This window comes from Vulpes lagopus, chromosome 4, assembly GCF_018345385.1.
Source record: "Vulpes lagopus strain Blue_001 chromosome 4, ASM1834538v1, whole genome shotgun sequence".
Taxonomy (NCBI): domain Eukaryota; kingdom Metazoa; phylum Chordata; class Mammalia; order Carnivora; family Canidae; genus Vulpes; species Vulpes lagopus.
The window spans coordinates 144,954,404-144,980,204 of record NC_054827.1 but is presented as its reverse complement, the minus strand read 5'-3'; the positions used below and the strand labels follow the sequence as shown (position 1 = coordinate 144,980,204).

Here is a 25,801-nt window from a genome sequence, read left to right as displayed (position 1 = left end):
CTTCATCAGAATGTAAACTTTTACAACCTCTAGATTTTTTTTTTTTTTTTAGTCCCTCGAGCCAGATGGTTTTGTCATTCATTGATGGATTGTCTCCCTAAATATATGCATCTGAGAAATTTATTTGCAGGAGAACCAGGAGGCTTTCAGAAGATGCTGTGTCCCATCTGCTCCGAAGCCAGCCAACCGGGGGGAACCTGTCCTTTCCTGCTCATTCTCTCAAGACAGAACTCACTGGAAAACGTGCCCTTGTATCATCGACAAACCAGAATACCAAGTTGAAGGCAATGTCTATCACGTATAGATTATGCTCTAGGACCTCATCAGCCTGTCAGAAAATCTAACAGAATGTTCCTGTGGCTGGAGGGGCTCCTCCAACTGGCTTTCTAATGTGGAGAGTCTCTCTCATGTACCAAGTCACCTATGTGGGTTTGTCCCTGCTCTCGTAGGCCAGTGTGGGAAACTTCCTCTTATGATCCTCTTGGCACAGCTCCACTCAGGTACATTTCCCTCTTCCTTATACATCTTGGTCTTGACCCTCAGAGGTAGGACCTGCCTTACTGGGCTGGATGATCAAAAAAGCCAACAGAGTTAAGAGCCTAACAGTAGAGGTGCTTTGTAAACAGTGGAAGCTATTACACCACTGTCTATTCCACTGCCCACAATGAGCTGAGCATGTGGCCGGACCAAAAAATCAACAAGAAATACTGTGTTACTTCCCATTAGGGATTTACAAGTGAGACTGGATTGTTGCCCTTCAAAGAATTCGTGGTCATGTTTTAATGATTTGTGTCCTCCCTTTCACCTTTCCTTTCAGTTGCCATGGACAAAGGATCTCAATGAGGATCACCCAAAATAGGTTGTACACACCAGGCCTCTCATTACCATTCTGGGCAATAATCAAGATAAAAAGAATAGCAGCTAACATTTAACGAGAGCTGTTGAAGGTCAGGCACTGTTCTGTTTTATATGTATTTCCTTAATGCTCATATCAGCAAATTGAGATAGGTACCATTATCCTCTCTGTTTTATAGGTGCAGAAGCTGGCATGCAGAGAGGTTAAGGCACTTGCCCAAGGTAACATAGCTGGACAGGAGCAAGAGCTGGAATCCAGACAGGGTCCAGAGTCTCAAATCTTAACCTCTACTATGCTGCCAAATAACCTCTAAACTGATGTAAGTGCTGTATCTTTGAGATGCATACATAGCATACACTCACACACAACCAGAAAGTGGAATATTTCTCCACTCTCTAAAAGGAAAGTACTCTTAACACTTGAGCTATTAGAAGAAAAGAAAAAAAAAATCACTTTATGTAATTTTAATGTCTCTTGGAAAAATAGCAAAATTAAAATAAATGGGAAAATAGACCAGGGGAATGTTTGTATGCAAAGTAATAGCTTAAGGTCCATTATCCACTGGGCCAATGTAAAAAGAACTAATTATGATTTACATTTAAAAAAAACAACAACAACATAGTTCCAAGGGTGCCTGGGTGGCTCAGTTCGTTAAGTGTCTGCCTTTGGCTCAGGTCCTGGTTCCAGGGTCTTGGGATTGAGCTCCAAGCCAGGGTCCCTGCTCAGTGGGGAGCCTGCTTCTCCCTCTTCCTCTGCCCCTCCCCACTGCTCATGCTCTCTCTGTCTCAAATAAATAAATAAAATCCTAAAAAAAAAAAAAAAGTATGAAACCTCCAATAGATACATAGGAAAAGAATACAAATAGAGAATCCATGTAAAATAAACCATGAGTAAATGATCATAAAGTATACGTAAAAATGTCCATGGCGACTAGTAGTCAAATAAATGCAATGTAAAACAATGAGGAAGTTATCAACGGATAACTATTTAATTTGAATAATTAAAAGTGAAGTCATGAAAACATCCAGTGCTGACAAGACTTCAGCTCTTTTCCTGCACTCAACCACTGCTTGGTGAACCCTTTCAGGAAGCCCATCAGCCATATGCTAGTATTATGTAGCCGTGACGCATTTTGACTGTTTGACTCAGTGATACTAGCCCTCAGATTATAAAGAAATTATTCAAATGGAGATAAAAGGCGGAGGTGTGAATATGTCTGCTGTAGCACTGGATAGCATTGCAACACAACGGATAAGGCCTCTGTGTCTTCCTTAATGGGCAATATAAATCCCAAGGAGGCAAGAATATTGTCTATCTATTTATCTTTTGTCCCCACCACTGAGAAGTGTCTAAGACATGGCAGGACTGAGTGAATAGGGGCCAAGTCAATGAATAAATTAGCAAACAAGAATAAATGTCCACCAATAAGATAAAGCTTAATAAATTACCACCATTGGCTCAACAGAAAATGGGACAGTGGTTAAGAGTAATTAATAATTACAGAGACTGGGCAGTAAAACGCACACATTCCTACAATATGTTAAAAAAAGATGGATTTTTTAAAAAAGATTTTTTTTATTTATTCATGAGAGACACAGAAAGAGAGGCAGAGACACAGGCAGAGGGAGAAGCAGGCTCCCTGTGGGGAGCCCAATGTGGGACTTGATCCCAGGACCCTGGGATCACAACCTGAGCTGAAGGCAGACGCTCAACCACTGAGCCACACAGGCATCCCAAGACATGGATTTTTAAGTGGCACAGACACTCTTGTTAACATCACAGAGAGACACTTGCCCGTCGCTGGAGGGGGACAGGAAGACAGGAGTAAAGCCCCTGCCGCAGAACTGTGGCTGCATCCTTTAAGTTTTATTTTCCTTTAAAATGATCTTTTAATGTTTGAATAACATTGTTTGCCCAAAAAAATAAACATCAGAATTGAAAAAAAAAAAAAAAAAACTCGTCCCCTAAATTTGAGTGGCAGCAGATATCACTGAAAGGAGTTTGGCTCTATTGTGAGTCCTTTTCAGCAGCAACTCCTATTTCATTCCAGAAGAAATAATAATAGGAAAGATCATGTCCATTGAGTATATTCAGTGCTGAATGTTTAATAACATTCAATCCTTATAACCTATGAGCTAAATACTATTATTATCCCCAGTTTCCAAAAGAGAAAACATGGACTCAGTGATTCAGTGACTGGCCGGGTACGAATAGCTATGAAGTGAGAAAGACGTGGGGTTTTAACCCAAGTAAAGAAACACCTGGATGTAGGACCTCCTTTAGAAAAAAGTAAAACAGACACTACGATAGGGATGGGTTTCCAGCTTTTGCTGTGTCATCAAACCCCAAAGCACGTTGCCAGAAACCTGGTGTCTAAGAAGGCATCAACCATTGCGACTTCCTTTGTGAGAATGGCCCTGAGATGCTCAGGGGAGAATTCTGATTAGCCAGTGTCAGAGCAGTGAGGGAAACAGAGGATCATCATTAGCACACCACACTAATGATCGTTGCAGGCAAGACCTACTAAAGGATGCTAAAATTAGTGGACAGAAATTTGAGGAGAAACAGAATATTTGCAGAGTTGCAAACTATCTCCCCAGGATATATATAACTTAGAAAGACAAATATGAACCTTACAGGGGAGAAACCCAGCAGAAACCACCCTAACCAGTAATCAGACATACTGGCATCACGTATGCCTCATGCGACACACCGAGGAGGACACATCACTTTTGTGCTTTCCTTGCTCAAAACACATAACTTCATTCTAGAAGCCAAATCGAGGCCCGTTCTACACGACACCCAACCAGGGTTCTTCCTAAGTATCAAGGTCATGAAAGACAAAGACAGACTGAGGAGCTATTATTGATTGAAAGAGACTAAAGAAATATGACAACTAAATGCGATGTGGGACCCTGGATGAGATAGATCCCAGGACAGAAAAAGGGCATTAGTGCAAAAAATGAGTGAAATCCAAGTAAAGCCTGAAGTGCACCTAATGGTACTGAACCAACACTACCTTCTTAGTTTGATAATGGAATTGTGGTTTTGGGCCAGATAGTCACGCTAGGGGAAGCTGGATGGCTGGTACATAGCAACTCTCTGTACTCGTTTCGTAGCTTTTCTATAAATTAAGAAACACTCCCAAGTCAGAAGCTTCCCCTGCCAAAAGTCACGAAAAGCAAACTCCTATCACTGAGGGGTTGGCTCAGCTAAACAAGTGAATCACTTGCCATTCTGACCACACTTGCCATCTCTTCAGTTTCTATGCAGTGAGTTAGTTTGATGGAATCTGGTAGAAAGACTCCTGGACTCAGAGCCAGAAGATGTGGCTTTAAGGTGGGGCGGCTTCACCTGCTCCCCGACTGTTCGGCTCTTGAGCAATTTATCACCTTATTGCAGTCTTGTTATCCTCCCTATAGAACAGTTATAACAGAATCCCCAGCTTCACGAGATTGCTGTGAGAACGGTGCAGCCACCACAGTAGGTGCTCAGTAAAGGTATCACCATTACGGTTCGCGTCCTCACAGAGCTGTGACAATGGATGCGAAATGACTCTGCACACCGGGGAGCAGATAAAGGCGGGAGGGCATCTGAGGACTCCAGGCCTTGCAAGCTCGCAAAGAGACATCACTGAGAGCTCGTTCCTGTGGTTACCTGCGAGTCTCCATCCAGGGCTGCCTGGGCGTACATCTGCACGGACAACTCAAGGTCCTGTGACTGGTTTTGGTGGCCATAGTAGTAAAGGTCTCCCATTTTCAAATATGCTGTGAAACAGAAAGCACAGGACTCTTTGTGAAGTGGTTTTATTTCAGACAGACATTTTAAAGGTTGGCCCAGTCTCCCCATGGCGAGTTTTTCCTACCAGAACTCAAATGCGTAACATCATCGTTTCCTTGGTGTGTCAGGAAGGGAGGGGTAGGAAAAACTTTTGTACTGAGCAGCACCATTTCTAGACACATTTTCTTGCTTTGCTGGGCAGCTCTCCCAAATGGGTCTGTGAAAATCCCCATCTGCAACCTTACAGCCCAATTGACCGAGATCGTTTGGGGCACTTTACTTGACTTCTGAAATTTTGCTGCCTGGGCTTGATGACCGATGGGTATTTCTGTACTCTGTTTAAGCCATGTATTTTATTTTTTTTTCCCCCCAGAAAAAGTTTTGTTTAATGATGTACGTATCGCTCAATGTCTAGGCAGAAAAATAGAATCTGTGTCAAGTAGTTCAAAAGATGGATTTCAACACTGGAATATTGCTTACCAGGGCTGGAAAGGCAAATGGAGGAACAGCCAACAATCCGGAGAACAGTAATATGGGAAACTACTACCGTCCCTAGATCTGGGACCACCTGAGACCACAGAGGGCGGCCTTGCCAGGCAGGAGCTGGAACCATGGGCGCGTATAGCCATTGTCGGAATGGCCCGAAATAGAGAGAGAAGGGGAGAAATACTTAGGCTTCTCACGTCCTCCCATCCAGCAATCTCCTGCCACCACCTCCCATTGGCTGAAGCCCATCAGATGCCCAAGGACACAGGAGTCAGGGAACCATAGTTCCTGGGGATCAACCCCTCCCATACAGAGCAGAGCAGAGCAGAGGAAGACAGGGATACATCTGAGGGCAAAAAAGGCAAATGACTGGCCCAGAGAATCTCTCCAGAGTAGCTTTCTCTTTTGAATTCTCATCAACTCTGAAGAAATGGTGGGTTCAAGCATTCTGTGGACCATGGAGGAGGAGAAGCCCATTGCCTGAGGCTGACAGCACTTTACTTGTGACCTTAATAGCAGGGTTTTTCACACTCTTTCCTAATTGTTTAGACACATCATACTTCACACAAAGCTGTTAGATGGTCCCTGATCCTAAAGATTAAAAGCTTCCAATGCTTCAGTTTAGCACCCCTCTTCCTATACATACCAAATGAAGGAGCACCAATTTGAAAAACAGAGAAGTTATAGTATCTCCAAACACAATTAACACCCAAGTATCTCTTGGCCAGGTCCTAAGGGGGGGAAAGCGGGGAGAAAAAGTGAATTCGTTAATAAATTTCAGCCAAGCGACTAATTTTACCTTTCATAAAACCCAATTCATTATCCTTAACCTTAGAGCTTCCACTCCGAGAAGAATACATTTACTTACTGGCCTCTCCTCACAGATGTGTGCTAAATTTGTCTGTGACACTTCAATTCCAGTTTCTGCTGCTAAAACATAATACAGCAAAGCTTCGTGCCTAAAAATAGATGATTAATAATAAATTTCATATAGTGGCTCTTGCTAATATCCACAGAGAGCTTTATATTCAAGCACAAGAGGGCACAAAATAAGCAGTTTTTTTAAAACCACAAAATCATGAGTTTGGTGTGTGTGTGTGTGTGTGTGTGTGTGTGTGTGTGTGTTTTTTAAATAAATACTGTTGTTAAAAATACTGCAGGCACTGATTTATTTTCCATCTCCAAGGCTGAACTCACTGATAAGGTTGGGGAGCTGGTTGGTGCAACAGCTACCTCTACTGACCGAACGGCGTGTGGCATGCGGGCTGGGCTGTCTATTTAGCTTTCCAGCCTCGAATCCTTCCATCCCCTCTTAGGGGAGATGAGTGGCATTTAGAAAAGGCCCTGTGCTCTTGGGTCCTCTGTTCTGTGAAAAGGCTTCCTGGGGCTTTAGATCCTGAGCAAGCTTAATTAAAGCTGATCTTTTGTGATGCATTAGCATTTTGGCAGAAGGGAAGGCGTTTACAAGGGGTCCAATCTCAATGGCCAAAAAAACACACAGAGAAAATAAAAATAAAAACCACTCATAATTGAATGATGGCAAAACAATGACGGATCACGGCGCATCTGTTGAAAGACTGGCACAAGATTCACAAGACAGAATAGCAGCAAGGGTTTGGGGGAAAAGATAAATTCCTACGGCCAGTGTTCATGGGAGGGCAGGTTAACCCACTGGTTAAATGTGCAAAGTCTCCAGAATGCACATGCCAGTTGGCCAACTGGGAAGGGTTCTTCTAAAGAAACAGAGACATGTGCAAAGATTCTGTGACAACAGAGTTCATGGCAGAGCCGTGTATATGGCCAAAAAGCACTGGAAGCAACTTAAATATCTGAAAAATCACTGAGTGGTTAAATTACCCCCACGGTGCGGCCACTTTCAGATGAGGCCATTAAAAAGGATGCTGTAGAGAGAATTCAAAGACGCAGAAAGATGTTTATGCAAAATTTTCCATTCGGTTAAAAAAAAAGAGCAGGATGAGAAGCAGAGCAATTCCATTTTTGTAAAATAGAAATAAAATCAAGTGTACACATTTGCACGCACATGCAGGTGCATATACGCAGAGAAAAGAATAAAACCTAAAAATCATCTATCAAAATGCTGACAGTACTTATCTCTAGGTAGTGAGGATCAAGTCATTTTCTTTTCTTTTCACTTCTATGACTTCCTCCATTTTCTTTGTGTTACCCAGTTTATGAGTAAAATTTTATTTTGACCTTACATTGTTGTTCCTAAAAAGCTTATTTTTCATTCTCAGGTGTTGACATTAAGAATTAACTCTTCCTTAATTGCAGCTCTACCTGCAAACTGGCTTATGGTAGGATTGAGGAAATAAGGAGCGCAGTGAAATCATTTTTTCTACTCTGTTAAAGCAGCTTCTGGTGGCCCGTCCCCTAGAGACAAAGAGAGGTGATTGGGGGTCAGATTAGGACAGTGAGGCCTTCACTCAGACACAGTGCGGGTCATGGGCCATGGAGCCGCTGAGTGAGCTGTTTCTCGGCTTCCCAGACACCCACGGCAGCAGACCAATTAGCCATGACTCATGCTAAAGAGATACGAGGCTGGCTGGGCAGTGTCCCCTGCATCGCAAGCCAGATAACAAGCCCACGACTACAGCTGTAAGAACAACACAAAAGATGCCTAGGCATTTTCTTACACAGCTGGCAAGATTCATGTTTCATGACAAGAATCTTCAGAACAGACCCCAGATGGAGAGCGTGCAAAGGAGGCCCAGCAGAAGGTCCCCATCATTCTCCGACAGGGACCCGTTCTCAAAGTCTTACAATCTCACGTTTCTTCGGAGACACTTACATCTGATCCAGTGCCTGTTTCCCCCAGGAACGGATGAGGGAAGGAGATGGTATGGACTTGCTGGCTCAAGTTCAAATGTTGGGCCAGGCCCCTCTGCTGCCCTAACTGGATGGAATGTGGCTCACATTATTAAAATGTAACAAAACGATGTTTTCTCTGACAGCAGTCAGGCAGCCTGTTAGGATGTGCAGGGGAGGCATGAGGTTGACGCTTCCTGTAAGAACTGAGTCACTAGGATAAACTTTATAAAGACAGTATCTTGTCTCTAAAGCTGCTTTGGAGGTGGGGAGGCCAGGGAGGAGGGAGTTTTACAGGAATAACTTCCACTGTCCAATTATTGTAAAAGCCAAGAGGAAATTTCATAGGAAATTCCCAAGCATTTCCTTGGAGGAAGCACTGAAATCCATCAGAAAAAGAGAGATCTATAAAACATTGATGTCAACAGAAGCACGGAAGGGGAAACCACCTCTGTCTTCCATCCCGCAGAAGCAAGCATCAGATGCCGGTGCAGTCCCACACCACCACCGTCCACGGGGGAAGGTTGGAACTCTCAAGGCCAGGCTTTCTCAGCTTATTAAGACTTCTGAGAAATGACACCTCTGCAGAAATCCTACCCACATTTAGCTGCCCGGTGCTTTGTTCTTGCTTAATTGTGTTTCAGCAGAGACTGCCCAGAAGTATTCATTACAGATATTTCTATATTTATATTCACGGAACAAACATGTACGCAGCACTTAACTCGGAGCAGGAAGCCCAAAGGCAAGCCACAAAACTGTACTGTCCTTCCATGAATTTCCTCAAGGTTTAAGAAGCTAACCAGAGCTTCAAGCTTTATTTCCAGTGCACTAAAGTGAAGTTGCCCCCCAGACAGTCATTCTGACAGGATGGGGGTGGTGGCTGGATGCAGAGAGGAAGGGATTTGCAGCAAAGAATGAGTTTAGGGGCACCTTTGCAATCCTCCCACTTCCGACTCAGCATATACACTTAGAGAATTTTTTAATGATACATCTTAATCATCAATCCTTTGGTTGCTTGCTGTGAATTGTGAATTTGAGTGCCTCAGAGCAGCTTCTCAAACAATTATATTATGTTCTTTGTGCTCTTCTCTGCCAATGCCTGAAGCAGCTCAAATTAAAAGGAAAAAAAAGAATCCTTGGATCTCAGTGGCACTCAGGACCCCTGGTCTATTGCAGAAAGGTGAATCTCTTTCAACTGGAACTTGGCAGGCCTCCTTCTTTGCCTCAAGCCCACCATAATCTGGCTAACCTCCTGGGTTAAATATTTGGGGCATATTTAAGACAAAGGACAATAAAACACACAGCGCACAGATAAAACACACATAGGGGGAAGGCGGAGAGAAATGGAACATGACAGCCAGCCTCTCCTTAGCTGACTTCTCCTGGTGTCCGAGGACAGCCCCAGGCACGACAACATTATCTTCCGTATTATGCCTATACAGCAAAAAGCCCCTTTCTCAATCATGCTCCTCTTTTAAACTATCCCATATAAATCTTGGAACAACACAGAAAAGTACAAGCTCATCAAACTGACACATGTAATTTGAAAATAACGTCCAGAATAAATTCACTTACAGAAAATGGAAAAGGAGGATGGACTTGGGACATTGATGGATGATTTAGTTCTCTTACAGCAAAATAGAGGGTACCCCCAGAAGCCACATTGTGGTGTGGGGAGGCCAACATTCATGTCTTTCCTATTTAACCCCAGGGTGGGTTTCAGAACTTGGGAAAGCAGGAGGAAATAGAAGTACTTTGCCTCAACTATATTTTGACAAAGATCTTTCCCATTCTAACAGATACTAGATGTCTCTTCCTGTTGATAGAATAAAGGCTTCAGATCCAGATTGAAACTTAATAATACTTAGCATCAGCATCAAGATCGGCAAGGATATGGAGAAACAAAAACATATACATGGTTGGCAGGGGAATGAATTGGTAAAATCCTTTGGGAAAACAGTTGGCATTGTCCTATAGAATTGAACATTATCTTATAAAGTGCCCGCCATGTGACCCCACTCCTAAGTTTATATTCTGGATACACTTATCCAATGTATGCCACGATACACATAAAAAATGTTCATGGCCACACTGTTCTTAAAAACAACAAAAAAAGGGAAACACACATGCGTGTTGAAATGAGAATTGGTAAGTTAAGTGTGGTGTATGATAGCAGTCAAAGTGAGTGACCCGCAGATACATGCATCAAGGGATATGAATCTCATAACATGTTATGTTTAAAAAAAAAGGCAGTTGAGCTATGTAGAATACGGTTCTAATAATATAAAGCTCAGACACAAGCCAAATAAATCTACTGCTTAGGAATCTATCCACATATAGCAAAACTATAAAGAAAGCGAGGCAAGGGCAGCCCAGTGGTGCAGCGGTTTAGTGTCGCCTGCAGCCCAGGGTGTGATCCTGGAGTCCTGGGATCAAGTCCCATGTCGGGCTCCCTGCAGGGAGCCTGCTTCTCCCTCTGCCTGTGTCTCTGCTTCTCTCTCTCTCTCTGTCTCTGTGTGTGTTTCTCATGAATAATAATAAAAAAAATCTTTAAGGGGAAAAAAAAAGAAAGAAAGCGAGGCAAGACCAACAACAAGGCTCAGCGTGATGGTTACTTCTGGGTGCCGGGGGTTTAATCTGGAAGAGAAACACAACTGTTCCTTTTCTTACATAGGGTTACAGGTGTTCATTGTATCATTATGCTTGAGAATATATATATATATATATAACACATATATATTTTATATATACATAAGAGATTTTATATATATATAAAATATATTACTTCATACGTATCAACCATTGAATGAAAGACAACTCAACAACTCAACTGGCTTGGCTACATCTCTAGTTCAGATGCTCAGCACCTTTTACCTGGATTCTGAACCAGCACGCCCCTTCAGACTCTTCCTTCTCTCTCCCCAAACTATCAATAGCTCCCCACTGCCTCGTAAATTTAAAAAGTGTACGACCTGCCATTCCAAGTTCCAGAGAGCGGTACCTCTTCAGTCTTGTTACGTGTCACTCCCTTTTACAAATCTTCCTGAAGGCAAACTGGTGGCTTAAAAGCTTCTAGACTCATCCAGAATTTTCCTATCTCTGCTTTTTTGTTCCTGTATTCCCTTCACCAGAAATGCTGTTCCCTGCATGGCCAAGCGGAAATCCCAGCCACCCCTCAAGGCCATATCACCTGCTACCCCCGGCATGAAGGCCGAACCTAAGTCCCACAAACCAGATAGCATCTTTTCCTTCTCAGAATCCCTCGTGCTCATTACATACTGTTCATGTGCCTCAAGTTAGGGTTGTTCTATTTGCCTTTGTTTGTGCACTCATTTGTTTTTGAGCACTTCCAAGGTACCACTAGGTGCTGGGCACCGGGGTGCAAGCCAGAGGGCAATCAACAAGAGCAATCAGGACCTTAAAGGGAGCAAGGAGTTAGGTAGGACTTCTCGGCAGAGGAAAGAGCAAGTTCAAAGATCCAAAGGTCGGATAGAATGTGGGCCCCGAGAGGAACAGCAGATTGCTCGGCATAAGGAAGAAATGAGGCAGCCAACTTCCCCACGCCCTGCTTGTGGCATCCCCTGCAGCTTGTGGCAAGGCAGCCTGCATTGAAGCGTACTCAGTAAAATCTGCTGAACAGGACCCAAACTCACAAACCGTGTAGAGCACACTTAATTTCCCCCTCCCCTAAAAAAAAAAAAAAAAAATCAATCAATCTCATGCTGTGGTTGACTATTGTAAGACAACAGGTCACAAAAACCTTAATTCATCCTGACCTTCACAGCAAATTTCACAATATGCTAACCTGAAATGTTTGGTGATGTTAAATTTAAATGCAGGCAAGAAATGTAAGCTATTAATAGATACTCTCTTTATGGGAAAAATAGTGTCAAACATCTTGGCATGTGTGTGTGTGTGTGTGTGTGTGTGTGTGTGTGTGTGTTGTCAGTGTGGGGGTGTTTACAGTACAGATGTGCTCTCTCTTTGGGAAAACCCACATACGCACTTCAGTATTTGAATGCTCTTTTCCCCCTCAAGTTTCGTGAGGGAATGAAGGGTGGGAAGTTTGGGGGATGAGAAGTAGAGAATAAATTAAAGTCAAATTTGTGAGTTTTATAAACTGAAGCTCGCTTGGGAGACAAGATAAAACACCAGAAAAATTACAAGGTTTATCAATCGGAAAATAATAATTTCATTAAAATCTTTTCCCTGATTGTGCAAAGTGAGGCTACCGATGATAAACTTTCACAAGATAATAACAAACACTCCTTTAGGTGTTGTTTTCACCGGGTTCCATTCCCTGCTCTTCTTTAAGATTTTCAGTCACTGACATGCTATCTGCCTATGATGCAGGCACCTGTGGACCAAAGGGGAAAATAGTGTTCTTTTGGGCTTATATTTTAATTCTTAATTAAGGTTCAGATCAGATGATGATCTATGACAGGTCTGGTCTAACATGTCTTTGAAGCAGTGGACCAATGGGATACGTGCTGATGTGCAGACCCTTTGTAGCCGTTACTGAAATACCCAGATCATTTAGGCAGTAGACCAGCCAAAAAAATATGGCCCCGTGGAAAACCAAGACAGGGCGGTAGGACCAGCAGAAGAAAACAAAAAGATGGAATCAGGTGAAGTTTTCAGCTTGGAGGGTTGTGCCCTTATTTGTAAAATCAAGGCACAGCAAACGGGGAGCATCTGCAAGTCCTCAGCGCAGCGTCTCATCCTATAGGGTACAGGATGAGATCTGTTAGCTCCATGAGAAGAAAGTTAAAACGGGGAGTCTGTTTGGCTGTGGCACTGAAGGTCTGGTAAGTGAGTTCCAGTAATCCCAGGCTCTTGGCCATGGAAGGGGTAGTAACGTATCAGTGGAAGGATTCAGCTTGAGCCTTAAACACACTGCTCTATCTGCTTCCTGTGCACTTTCTGTGGTCTGCCAGGGAGAGGCGGAGGTTCAGCTAAGACTCCCTGTGCTGTCTCCACTCTAAAACCAAGAGGAACAAGCTTGAAGGGAAGAGAAGTCAACACATTCATGTGTCTCTCAACTTGATGAATGTGGACGCTTCCCCTAGAGAACTAATTTTTGTGTATAATTAAACATGGAAATGCTATGTTTTCCAATCAACAGCCAATCAGTCTGTGATACTCTGAATATCATTACTGGGAGGTCGTGATTTCCCTGCAAATTGCTTTTTCGGTTGTATTTTAAGACTCCATCTCATAAAGACTCCACTGACAAGTTGAAAGGTGAGGGCTGAGAAAGCTCATCCTAACGTGGGTCCCCAACTTACCATGAACCCTCCAGGTAGGCATTGAGGCCTTTGCGAATGACATGACCCAAGTAGCCATTTTTCTCAGCTACATGTTTTGCCCATCTGAAAAGAAAAGGAACAAGAAAATATCCAAACTGCGGAAAATTAAATAATTGCTTTTTTCTTCATATGATCTCAATAAATCCCACGTGGGGATTATTTTGCTGGTTAGAATTTTTACATGGCAACAAACCTGAAATGAATGTTAAGAAGGTAAAGAAAGATGCATTTTGAGAACTTTGCATTCAGTGCCTATCTTATGAATACTTAGGAGTTATCATGTATGCAAACAAAGACATGCAAGGTACCTAATGAAAAAGAGCTGCCAATATGAAGAAGGATAATATTTACCAGGAGTCCTGGTATTCTCTCCATTAAAACATGTTTACAGATTTATTATAAGGTTTCCCCACTTTTTTCTGTTCTCTAATTTATCCTGGAGAATTTTTACTAATAATGAACTAGCCTGTTGTAGTCTTTAGATCTACAACCACTAAAAGAATATTATAAGGATACACAAATAATAAGCTAATGGATGGGGGAAATAAATTTTTTAAAAAATACTTGTTTGATATAAAGGAAGGATGAGAAAAAGGGAAATAAGTACAAAGAATGGATGGGGACAAATAAGGAATAAAGAGTAAGATGGCAGATTTAAAACAGAATCTATCTTTATGTTGCATTAAATGTAAATGGTCTAAATATACCAATTAAAAACTGAAGATAAAGTATATAAAACCCAATTATATGCTGAAGAGACACATTAAAATTAAAAGAAGAAAAAATTAAAAGTAAAGGCTGGAAAAAGATATAACATGCAAACTCTAATAAAACATAAAAAGCAGGTGTAGCAAAATTCGTTGTATGCTGGTCATAGAGCAAGCCTCAACAAATTCCAAAGGACTGAAGTTATTGAGAATGTATTCTTTGACTGCAGTAGAATTAGGCTAGAAATCGATAACAAAAGAAAAATTTTAGTATATGTGCTGCCGAAGCGAGCACACAAAAGAAAAATTTGTGAAACATGAATGTTCACATCAAGCATCCTAACCAATAATGATAAAAAGCTTCAAGAGTCTGCCTAGGTCAAGTTTTAGCACTGAGCCCAGGTCAGGTTGGATTTGCTCGCAAATGTCTTATAAAAAACAACCTTTTGAAAAGCCAGACTATTAGTATGAAGGTGGTCTCGAGCAGAGGTCTGCGAAGTTTTGTGTTTTTTTTTCTTTTTTCTGTAAAAGGCAAGATAGTATATATTTTAAGCCTTGTGGGCCACACATAGTCTCTATTTATATTCATCTCTGTGTGTGCTTGCCTTAGAACTCTTTAAAAATGTAAAAAGTATTCTTAGCTCTTGGGGCCACACAAAGCAGAGGGTGGGCTTCATGTTATTTATGGGCCATAATTTACCAACCTCTGAAAAACATTTTCAGATGCACATGACCTCAAAAATGTGCCTCCTGTTCACCTTTCTTTAGGAAGCTACTGTAGTATTTACTCTACAAAAGTGTAGGAGTAAGCCAAGAAAGAGGAAGAAATAGGGTCCAGCAAGGAGAACCCAAAAAGTCAGAGATGAAGGAAAAGGAAACCCCTACGGTGATGACAAAGTTAATTTCAGGAGGGCAGCTGTGTCCTAAGCAGACTCCAGGAGAGATGTCACTGAGATTAAGTTAATCCAATACCTGGCGGGTCTGGACGTACTGGGAGAGATCTCGACAACTGTGGGAGAACTTGGGAGATCAAACACATGGAAAATGATAAGCACGCAGAAAGCCAAGCCATTAAAGAACTATGAAATATAACGATTACTCCACAGAAAACAAAAAAACTGGGTAAGAAAGAAAAAGTAGTCATAGGATACTACATGGCTCAGCTGTGCCTAGCACTTGTGTGGTCATAATAGGGGACACTGATACTAATCGAACCAAAAAAATGATATATTTATTGGGAAAATGGGACAGGGCAGGAAGTGTGGATGTGAGGGACAGCAGGCGGGGGCAGGAGAGGGAACTAAACCTTTTACAGTGGATTAACAACAGACAAAGCCTATAGTGAAAATAACAAGAAATAGTGGTATATAAACGTGTCATTGAAAGATAGAGCCAAACAGTAAAGAAATAACGAAAAGACTGAAAATGACTTATTCTTGAGAGCAGGGAGCAGTCTGGGTGGGGTTGCAGATTTCCTGATTTTTTCCATGTCATATTATTATTTTTTGTTTCAGTTAAAATTTCCTTATTTTCGCCTTTGTCAACGTCTGTGGCTCTTTGAACCCCATGCATGCATAATCGCTAAAAAATACGGATTAAATCAAACATTGCAAAACAAAGAAAGGGAACTCCATTTTCAGTGAATAAAGGACATGGCTTTTCCTTTGCACACAACATCTGACAGATTCTTACACAACAGCCTTCTCGGGGTCTCTAGGGAAAGTCTCCAGGTTTCCTGTGATGTAATAGAGAGAACACCACAAAGTTCCTTCGATGTGTCCGCCCTGTGCAGCCTTATGGAAATATTCACCAGCCAAAGTCTGTAGAGAGATCAACAAAGTCATCTCATTGGTGAGGAGTCCTCCTGGCTGGGCTGGTTTCACCAGAGCCAACCTGGGGGGCCAGGGTGAGGAGGGTGGGGGTGGACGCTTAACGCCTGGTATTTTCACTGGCTTACAACTTCTTAGGATCTTTAGGAAAACTGAGTCAAGCTCCAGGAAGACAGCGAATCACAGAAGCTGGCCCCCGGATGCGATAACCTCGATGGGAAGCTATTCGGTGAAGGTCAACCCACTAAATAAATAGGACAACACGTCGCTGGGACTCGCATAACCCCTGCAAGCTACACAGCTACGCTTCAGAGTTTCGCAGAAGTCACACCAGGTGAACATTCAGGCATTGGCTCTCCTCACCTTGCTTAATACCTTTCTTCAAACTCGTGTGCAAAAACTGCATTTCCCGTAGGAAGGTGAGAATTAGAATATGACAATAAAAAATCCACACTGGCATATACGTGGGTGGGTTAGCAGACATTAGCAACGCATGAAAATATACGGCCTCTCCTGCAGTCAGAGAGAGGCAGAGGGAAAAAATAAGACAAACATTCGGAAGGGCGAATGTTCTGCTGGTTTACTGTTATTTTTTCGGGGGGCACTTAGCGGTCGTTCTTAAGCCAGGGCTTTGGAGTCAGACAGGCCTGGGTCTAAATCCCAGCTCCGCTCCTTAGCAGCGCAGGGTGACCTTGGCCATTGGTAATCTCCCCAACTGAGAAATTTCTCCAAGTGAAAAGTGGGGCTTCTGATGGTACCCAGCACGAGGGCTGTGTCAAGGACCAGGGGAGATGCCTTCTGGAGGCTTGGCGGGGGCTTCACGGCAGTCACCTTCCAGCGGCCTACCCCCGGAGACCTGCCGCTGCCTCCGTCTCGCCCCCTGCATCTTCCACCTCGACACATGCCACACACTTTGGAGTCACCCTGACTCCTCTCCCCGTCTCACCTCACATCCAATCTGGTAGCAAGCCCTGTCACCTTGACCTTCAAAGGACATGCATCACCCAGCCACATCTCTGTCCCCTCCTGGGGTGGCCCATCCTTCTTGCTTGGATTCAGCACATTAACCCCCTGCTCCCCTCTGGTCTTCTTTAATCCTAGTCTCTGCTAGGATCCAGGGGGAAGCTTTTAAAACACAGCACTGCCCCGTCCAGAGCTGCCCAGCGGTTTCCCATCTTCCTCGGAGCAGCCGCGACCTCACAATGACCTGTGCACCTGCCCGCCCAACCTGCCCTCCCACCTACGCCCCTTCCCCGCTTCTCGCTCCCCCTACGCCAGCTTCCCTATTGTTCCTGGAGCATGCCAAGCCTGCTTTCCTCTAGGGCTCTGCCCTCCAAGTTCCCTTTTTCTGGAATATTCTTCTCCCAGACAGATGGAAGTCTCCTTTAGGATTCTGTACTACATCAGATCATCAAAGAGATCTTCTCTGATCTTTATTTCCCCATGACACGTATCTCCACCCGCCCTCATGTTACATATTTATTTGCTTATTGTCTTTGCTCCCCTCTGGAATATAAGCTTCCCAAGAGCAGGGGCTGTTTTCGTCTGTTGCTGTGTCGCTGGTGCCTGGAGGAGTGCCCGGCACAGGGTGGGCATTCAATGACATTTGTTGACTGTAATGATGCAGAAATTATAATTACCATCATCAATAGTATTATTAATAATCAGAGGCTCCCATTGTGCGCAAGGATCCCTGTCCTGCCTCCACTAAGCATATGGCTCTGAGTAAGCCTTGACTGGTCACTCCGTAAAATGGATACAATCATAGCAGCTATTCCAGAAGACAGAATGACGTGGGATGCATGTCAGGTATTTCTGAGTGTCTGTCACAGAGGAAGTGCTTAGCAGACACTGAAGATTGCCACTCTTTTCACTATTATTAAATCTGGTCTCTGGGCACCTGGGTGGCTCAGGGGTTGAGCATCTGCCTTTGGCTCAGCTGTGATCCCAGGGTCCTGGGATCAAATCCCACATCAGGCTCCCCACAGGGAGCCTGCTTCTCCCTCTGCCTGTGTCTCTGCCTCTCTCTGTGTGTCCCTCATGAATAAATAAATAAAATCTTAAAAAAAAAATGTGGTCTCATATCAGGCAACCCTATCTGGACCCAGCTCTCTTTGCTTCCAGTAAGATCGATGCCTACATTGCCTGCCTGTCATGCATTCTTACCTCGTATCGTCTCCCCCTCCCTCCCTAACTGAGGACTCCCTCCTTCGTGCAGCCTGCCCGGTTTCCCTGTCGAGAACTGTCTGGGTCACAGCAATTAGCTCACACTTGACACTTAGCTTGAGACCGTCCTTTGCTGTTTGCTATCCTATCTGCCTAACTGGGCCCGGGACTTGAGTGAGGACAGGGGCTGTGTCTTGGGAGGCGTCTGCCCCACCCACAGGCCTGGTGCCACCCCCGGGGCCTCAGGCAGGCCGGACACACAGTAGCTGAGCTGGTGGCCAGCCACACAGCTGGTCTTAAGTCTTACTTGATTCCTTTCAGGAACTCCTGGGAAAATGCCATCCAAATACAGGACTCCAAGGTTGTACGATGCATCCGGGTTCCCCATCTCTTCTGCTTTTAACCAGTACTTGGCTGCTTTGACATAATTTTTCTTGAATTTGTGGTAATACCATCCCAAGCCATTGACTGCCTGATGCAATCCCTGGATTTCAGAACAACAACAAAAAAAGAAATCACTTTTTTGTTTTGTTTTTACTGAGACCTAAAGAGAATCGATTGTTGTGAAAACACTTTGCCCGAGTCTGAGCAAAACCTCTCCTGTCTCTTTCTGGGGCACAGATGGCATTGAAGAAGAGCTAAGTGTTAGAAGCCATGAGCCCGCCTCAGAGCCTTCCTGGGTGGCTTCCATCTGGCTGCTGCTGGGATTCCTGATGCTGCCCCCCCAGTCATGGCTCAGCTCCTGAGGCTCTTTGACAATGCCCTTGTCTACAAAGAGGCCTCTTACTGCTCTGCAGTATTGACAGTGACCTTGAAACTCCTCAGCGCTCACCTGCGAGAGGAGGCCTGACACCATCCCTGGGCTGGGACACTTTCTAGGTTACCTGCCTGCCCATCTGTTGATTACTCTGCCCTGAGCACCAACAGGTCCTCCAAGGGAAGCAGCTGCAACAGCCTACTTGCAAAGCACAGGTGCTTTGAGGCCACTGAGCGTCCTAGTCCTGACAGGTAGAGTGGAGGTTGTGGGGGGGAGGGTAGTGGCAATGGGAGGAGGCTTTTAAAACTATGTCTACACCTGGGGATGGACTTGAGGAAGCTTCATGCGAATCTAGTCTGGAGCCTCCCCGTGCTTCAGATGCTCTCGTCTGCCTTCCCCGGGTGCTCCCACCTGCTTCCACAGGGCAGCCTGCAGCCTGGTTGTCCAGGCCTTAGGAGCCCTGCAGGGGTGTGAGTGCTCTGGGGGGAGCCTCCAGCCCAGCAGTGAGACACCTGTGTGCAAACCTGGGCCTGGGTGTACAGGGTTCTCATTCCCCCCTTCCTGCCAGACCCACCAAGCCATGAAGAAGCAGGGGGACAAGGATCCGAGGGTCACACCGTGCCTTGCATGTGTAAGACTTGTCAAGTCAGAGTCTAAGTATAGAACCGAATCTCTTTCACCACCTTCACAAGCAAAGGACGGGTGTCCCTTCAGAACAGATGCCAAGATCCCCGTCTGAGCCTTTTCAGTCTGCAGTGGAGCCTAAAGCCTAAAAAGCTACACTTCCTAGTGTTTCTGTTGGGCTCCGGGTACCAGGAAGACCAGGGGAAAGAAACTAACAAATCCCATTAATATGAAAGCTCCATGAGGGCGGGAATCTTTCTTTTGTTTCCCAAGTACCTATATTAGAACTTGTCACAGAGTAGACACTCGATAAATACTTGATGAATGACCCAAGGCCACCCTTTGAAGGCTGGTGCTACACAATATGGAATCCAAATCCTATACCCTGGGGATGGAGAGTAGGGTTTAGAAATGCAGGCCCCCAGGATAGCTGACCCCCAAGACGGCTGATGTCTGGAAGGGTGTCAGTGCCGTGGATCTATCTGGTCATAGAAGGAACCTTCCCGAGCCTCACACTGTACTAGGTGCAAGATGGTCTCCTAGGGAGTCTTCCAGAATGCCTTTCAATACTGGCCTAGATCAGAGCGTACTACAAAATAGTAAGAACAAGCTTTGGAACAAGCCTATGCAATGTGCACATCACAGTGACTTTTGCTGCAAAGCCAGAGGCCACAGGCTTATTCAAATGTACCTGTCACCCTTCAAAACATCTGCAGAGCTCCTTGAGGAATTGCATTTGGAGCCCCACAAGAACTCCCGTCTTCCGGCTTACCGCTCATCCTCTGTTCTGCACATTGACAGCTCAATCACCAGATTTGCTCCCCATGGGACTTCTCACTAGTTCCCCCAAACAAAACTACACTGGACCTTCACCTGACAAAGAGTGGGGACTTAAAAATTCCTTGTCCAGTGAATGAGGGAGAATCACATCGCACTTTGAAGGATGTGATGACTCCAGACCATAAAGCTCCATTTCCCAATACTCAACCTAAACTTAGCTAAAAATCCCTTCAAAACAAAGCACATTAGACATCAGCCCACCACTCCGATGGCTAAAGGGATGCCAGTTTCACACCCGCCCTGTTTAGGATGCTTTGGAAGGAAGGCCCTCTCTGAGCCCCATCGAATGCTTCTCCACTTTGGCCTTTTAATTTGTGTGTGTGTGCTTGGGGGCGGTGTGGGCATGAGGTGATGTGTCCTTCGTGGGCTCCCTTCTCATGGGTCATGTGCCCTCTTGACACCACAAAGGTGGAGAAAAATCCTCTTGGCTCTCTTGTTCCTTGCCCCAATCTCCTGTTCTACACACAAAAAAAGAGGACTATGAACTTCTCAAGGGAGAATGAGGGAAAAAAAATCAGCATGGATACATCAGGAGTCTTTGTTGATCAGGCAAATATTAGCAGCCTTGGGGAGGAAAGCACTTTCAAGAGCCAGAAGGGCTATAAAGGACTCTGTCAAGGCTGTTAGAATTCTAGCGGGTTCTGCGAAATTTATTTATTTGCAAATCTGCACGCACGCACCTGCGAGCATGCATGCCCTGTCTGTGCGTGGGTCCCCTCACAAGCGATATCTAACCTCCCTTCTGGGGTGCTGTAGTGAAACCAGCTGACCTGACGACAACATTGAAGAATAAATAGCGACAAAGACAGAGCAGGTTTTAAACCTGGCCACCAGCTTGATAAACATCCCCAAGACTAAGGCACAGGGAAGTCAATGGGGCATTGGACACGACAGGGTTAACCTTCCAAAGAATTAGCCTCTGGTTTCCCTAATTCAATGGCATTTCTACACAATTCCAAAGAACCCGGTCCCCCCACCCTGCTTATTATCAGGGCAGCCCCGTGATTATAATTTTAGCTTTCAAACAAACTGGGCCTGAATTCTATTGACTGGAAGGTGAATTCGGCTTTGAGCGTTGCCGTCCCCATTGTGGCAGGTCACTGTGGTGCTGGAGCTCCAAAGTGACTAATCACAGCTGTGCCAGCCACCCTCCCTCCCTACTCTTTTCTATGGGCAGGGCCAAAGGCTGAAGGCTGGCCATTTCCGCCTGCAGACTTGGGAGCCCGTGGGCGTGTGGTGCAAATGTTTCCCTCTGACAATACGCAGAAGTGTTACCTTGGAAGCGGCTTTCTTCATGAGCTCTAAGGCAAGCCGTCTGTTCTTTTTCACTCCTTGACCCTAAACAATGGTAAACAGCAATGAGTATGAAGAAAATAAATCCAGGGTGCCCTCGAAAACACCACGCACGTGTATCAACTTGGCTCCATATAAAATACTGGAAAGAAAAATGAAAACTCCAGCCTTCTTACTTAAAAGCCTATCTTCAAGATTTCTGTAGGCAGAGCCGCTCTGCCATCATCATCACCATCGCCACCACCACCACCATTATTTTGCTTGTACGTGTGGCCCAGAGACCGCAGACCTCACTTTGCCAGCTTAGCATCCACACAAACCCCCCATCGTCATGGGGTGAATCGCATTCCCGTCAACCCACAGATACTACTGGGAGAAGCCGTGAAGGACAATTAAATGAGTTTGGTCATCTTTGAAGCGACTTTCTGCAGATGGCCTCAATTGGGAGCCAGATAAAGCACTCGATCTGCCACGGACAGTCAGAAGTTATTACGTTGTCCTTTGCAGCCTTCCTGGGTCCTTTCAGGAGTGCCCAGGGTGGACCAGCTCGAGAGCCAGCTGTGAGGGAGATAGGACCCCTTGGAGTCCGTCACCTCAGATGCTGACAGAAACCGACAAGATTCCTCCTGCAAGATCAAGGTTTTCCAGAAGAAGCGGTCTGAGCACCACTTTGGGGCTCTAGCTACAAGAGAGGAACTTTGTGGGACCACAGTGAGTTGTCTGCAGGACCGTGTGGGGAAGTGGTGGGTCTGAGGGTGGGGAGGGAGGGGTCCTCAAGGTCATCTCACCATAGGATTGACAATGAAGCTGGTGGGCAAGGGGAGCCAGATGGAAACCATCGCTGCTACCAAACTCACCCAGCACCTGTGATCGACACATACACTGCACGTGCCCTGTGGAGCCTTCCTGGCCTCAGACACAGTGGTTGATGGGCTCACAGGTGATACCACGTGGGGGAGCTTTGCTATATTCATTGCAACAGGATGGTCTTAGCAAACATCCCTGTGTTAATGACCATGCGCCCGGCACCGTGCTGCCATATATAGTCCTCGCCACAAGCCCCAGGGGTGCAGCTGGCATTCCCACCTGAGCCCCTGCATGCCCAGAGTCCCACACTGAGTGAGACACAAAGGCAGGATTTGAACCCAGGCAGGCAGGCCCCACAGTCCAAGCTTGTGACTACCATGCTCTGCTTCCTGTACATTCCCATCCCGTGCTGAGAACGTATAATGATTCATGACCTCCTCATGGGATGCACAAAACGTGCAGGGTACGTTTGCCTCTGGATTTTTCAGGCCCCAAAATAAAATTGTGACTCCAACTAAAAGTTAAATTATATACACCAAGTTTCTACTCGACTTGAAGTTACCCATTTAAAGAAACCGATGAGCTGAAGCGAAGTTGAAGATGAAAGCGTTTTTCAGAAATGCACCATTACTTCATTTAATAGAGAGGAAGAGGAAAGAAAAAAGGACATGAAGCCTACTTGGAATAACTGGCAGTGAGACAACCTTTTTGGAGGTCTGGAAAAGCGTCAGAAAGATTAGGACGACGGATGTTAGAACCTGGTTAACTCAAGGTTTATCTTTTCCAACTTCTTTGCTCTGAAGGAATACAATGGGCCCAGACCAGATGAGTTACCCGAAGCCTCACAGTTAGATCTGTGACTAGAATTCAGATACTCTCATTTCTAGGCATCAAGCATTTTCCAGAATATTTGTTATTTATACCTAAGTGGGATAATTTCTTGCACAAAGACTCTGCACCATGCACAAATCTGAGTAGTACTGGAAGCTGTTAAGTGAGAAAAATGTGAAGTCTTGGTCTGTAGTAAGTGCTCAATAATATCTGCCGGGTGAATTCATGGAAAAAAGCTGCTACAGTAAAAGTCAAGTCTCTATCCTCATGAGGATGCAAAACAAGATGGCCTGGATTGTCTTAGACAAGAACAAGATGCCAAATGTCCACCCTGAGCTCCGAGGCATTTTACTGCTCTTCACACTTGGGAAGCTCATGCTCTGCGTGGGGTTATTTCAGATGGAATACACTTAAAGTGACCTTCTGGCCAGAGGTGAAATCCTCCCATTACTGAAATACTGAGAAGGGGCTTCCTTCATCCCCACTCAGGGAGTTTTAGTTGGAATGCAGGAAAACCCAAAATCATTAAGGTTGGGAAAACCTCCAGAGTCATTTATTCATGAATTTGCCTCTCCCTCTAGATGGTGAGCTCTTGGTGGTCAGAGGTAATGTCTGATTCACGCTGTTATCTTCTCTGCACTTTGACAGTGGCCAGCCCCAACTCCGGCGGCCAGATGCCTCTGTGTGCCTGCCCTCTCCCTATCAAGGGGCATGAGCCCCTTGAGGTCAAAGACATGGAGCACTCATCCATCTGTCCCTCCTTCCAGCGCAGAGTCTGGCATTTTGTCAGCCCCGAATGGGTGTTTATTGAATAAACACATGGCTTCATCGGCATATGGCAAGGAGTCAAACCATTTCTAAGTTGACTTGACAACTGAAAAAGGAAAAGTCCAGACCCTAAATTTGGAAACCATATGAACCAATAGGTTTGAAGGCCTTAGAGGATTAGAAATGTAGCAGAGTCGTGGTTGTTAATCAGTGAGTGGCCACGGCGATGGATCTGAATATGGACCTGGCCACATGACTCCATGTCCTTGTTTGAAGACACTTGCCCTCTGAGGGCAGCTGTTTTCTTTGGGCATGACATGGGGCCCAAGGGCTTCCTTACCAGAACCAGCAGATTTTTTTTTTTTTCCTAAAGCTGGTGAGTTGATGTCTGTGTATGGGGGTGAAGAACACAGACTCTGAAGCCAGAATGCCTGGATCCCAGTCCCAGATCTCTAAAATGCACCAACTGTGCGACCTTGGGCAAGTTAAAAAAAAAAAAAAAACTTTCTTTGCCTCTGTTACCACATATATGAACAGCAATCATAACGTACCCTGTGCCTATCTTGCAAGATGGTTGTGAGGGTTAAATGCATGAACACATGTAAATCAGGTAGTAAGTGTTCAAACATCAGTGCAACCACGAGGATTTCATATTTTACATTTCTTGAAGCCCATTCGTTATATTATCTCATTCAATCCGTGGTCCTTACCATTGTCCCACGAGATCAAATAACTCCAAGGACACCTAGCTGATGACTGCAGAGGAGAGACTTGAACTCCATTCTGTCTCCTGGGCTAACGCTCCTTCAACCCACCCCCCATTCCCCTGTTGCCTTAAAACAAGATCTTTGTTTTGACCAACCAGACTGGCGGGAGCCAGGCCAAACACGCACTTGGGTTAGGCTGAAATTCAATGACAACCCTGCCTGGTGCTGAACTCGCAGTACCTCTGGGGGCCGGTGGCTGTTTTTCAATCCATAAAGTATGGGTGCCTCCTCGAGTGCTAGAGTTCTTGCAAAAGCAAAGAGAATCCAGGAGCCAAACAAATGACTAATGATTAAAAATTCGACCAAGGCACTGTTTCTGACTCTGTCTTTTCAGCAAATATCTCTTTCCATCAAGAGTGACAGAAGCAGATACTAGGTTTCTCCAGCTACAGACTCCTTGTTTGCCTGCACGCCTACAGGAAACTGCTTGGGAAGTCTGATAAGAATTGCATGATTTCAGCCCAAGTTGAGGGACTCTTACCTTGAATAACACAATGGCATAGTCATATATTAATGCGGGGTCCTCAGTCTCCAGGGCACCCTTGGCATACCACTCGATTGCCGCTTCAGGATTCTTGGCCACACCTTGCTGGCCCCAGAACAGCATCTGGGCCAGTCGTTGCTTCAAGACAGTAGCAATTTAGAATAATGACTCTCCTGTGGAATGCTTAACACAAGGCTTTAAAAGGTGGAAGGACAAACCTAGTTCAAAAAGTTTTCATACCGAGAACCAGGAATTAGGTAGACACACATTATCGTCCAACTGGGGACTGGAGCCCTGAAAGGCGATCTTGTGTAAATACAAGGCAAGGCCTTAGCAACCAGCTGGAAACAATGCATTATGCACATGCATGTGAATCAGTCTACCACACGCACCCCGGGGGACAGCTGGATGGAACTTGGTCAAAATGACTGTCTCCTCTCTTTTGGGAGGTACATGCCATCCCCTTAGCCTAGTGAGTGGCACGAAGGCCTGTGCACATCCGAATCAGAAGGGCACTCATCTCCTCCCACCCCAGCATTTGTCCACACGGCTCACCCCACCATGACACTCAAGATGGGGAGCTCTCCAGGGATCGGAACCTCAAGTTGTGATTTGTCTGCCTTTCCCCCCTCAGTCCCCACTCAGCAAAGCTCAGTAGAAGCCCACAGAAG

At 45.0% G+C, this 25,801-nt stretch overlaps 1 protein-coding gene across 4 annotated transcripts in view; it reads right to left on the bottom strand.

Moving 5' to 3' along the window:
* SEL1L3 (SEL1L family member 3) overlaps positions 1–25,801 on the bottom strand; it is a 101,236-nt gene that overhangs the window by 10,622 nt on the left and 64,813 nt on the right. For all 4 annotated transcript variants that reach the window (XM_041752562.1, XM_041752564.1, XM_041752563.1 and 1 more), the window contains exons 13-20: positions 25,128–25,268; positions 21,456–21,518; positions 18,267–18,443; positions 15,657–15,784; positions 13,237–13,320; positions 5,991–6,081; positions 5,769–5,853; positions 4,514–4,623 (exon numbers count right to left, since the gene is read on the bottom strand). In XM_041752562.1, coding sequence (XP_041608496.1) covers positions 4,514–4,623; positions 5,769–5,853; positions 5,991–6,081; positions 13,237–13,320; positions 15,657–15,784; positions 18,267–18,443; positions 21,456–21,518; positions 25,128–25,268 — 879 coding nt within the window. The remainder of the gene's footprint in view (positions 1–4,513; positions 4,624–5,768; positions 5,854–5,990; positions 6,082–13,236; positions 13,321–15,656; positions 15,785–18,266; positions 18,444–21,455; positions 21,519–25,127; positions 25,269–25,801) is intronic.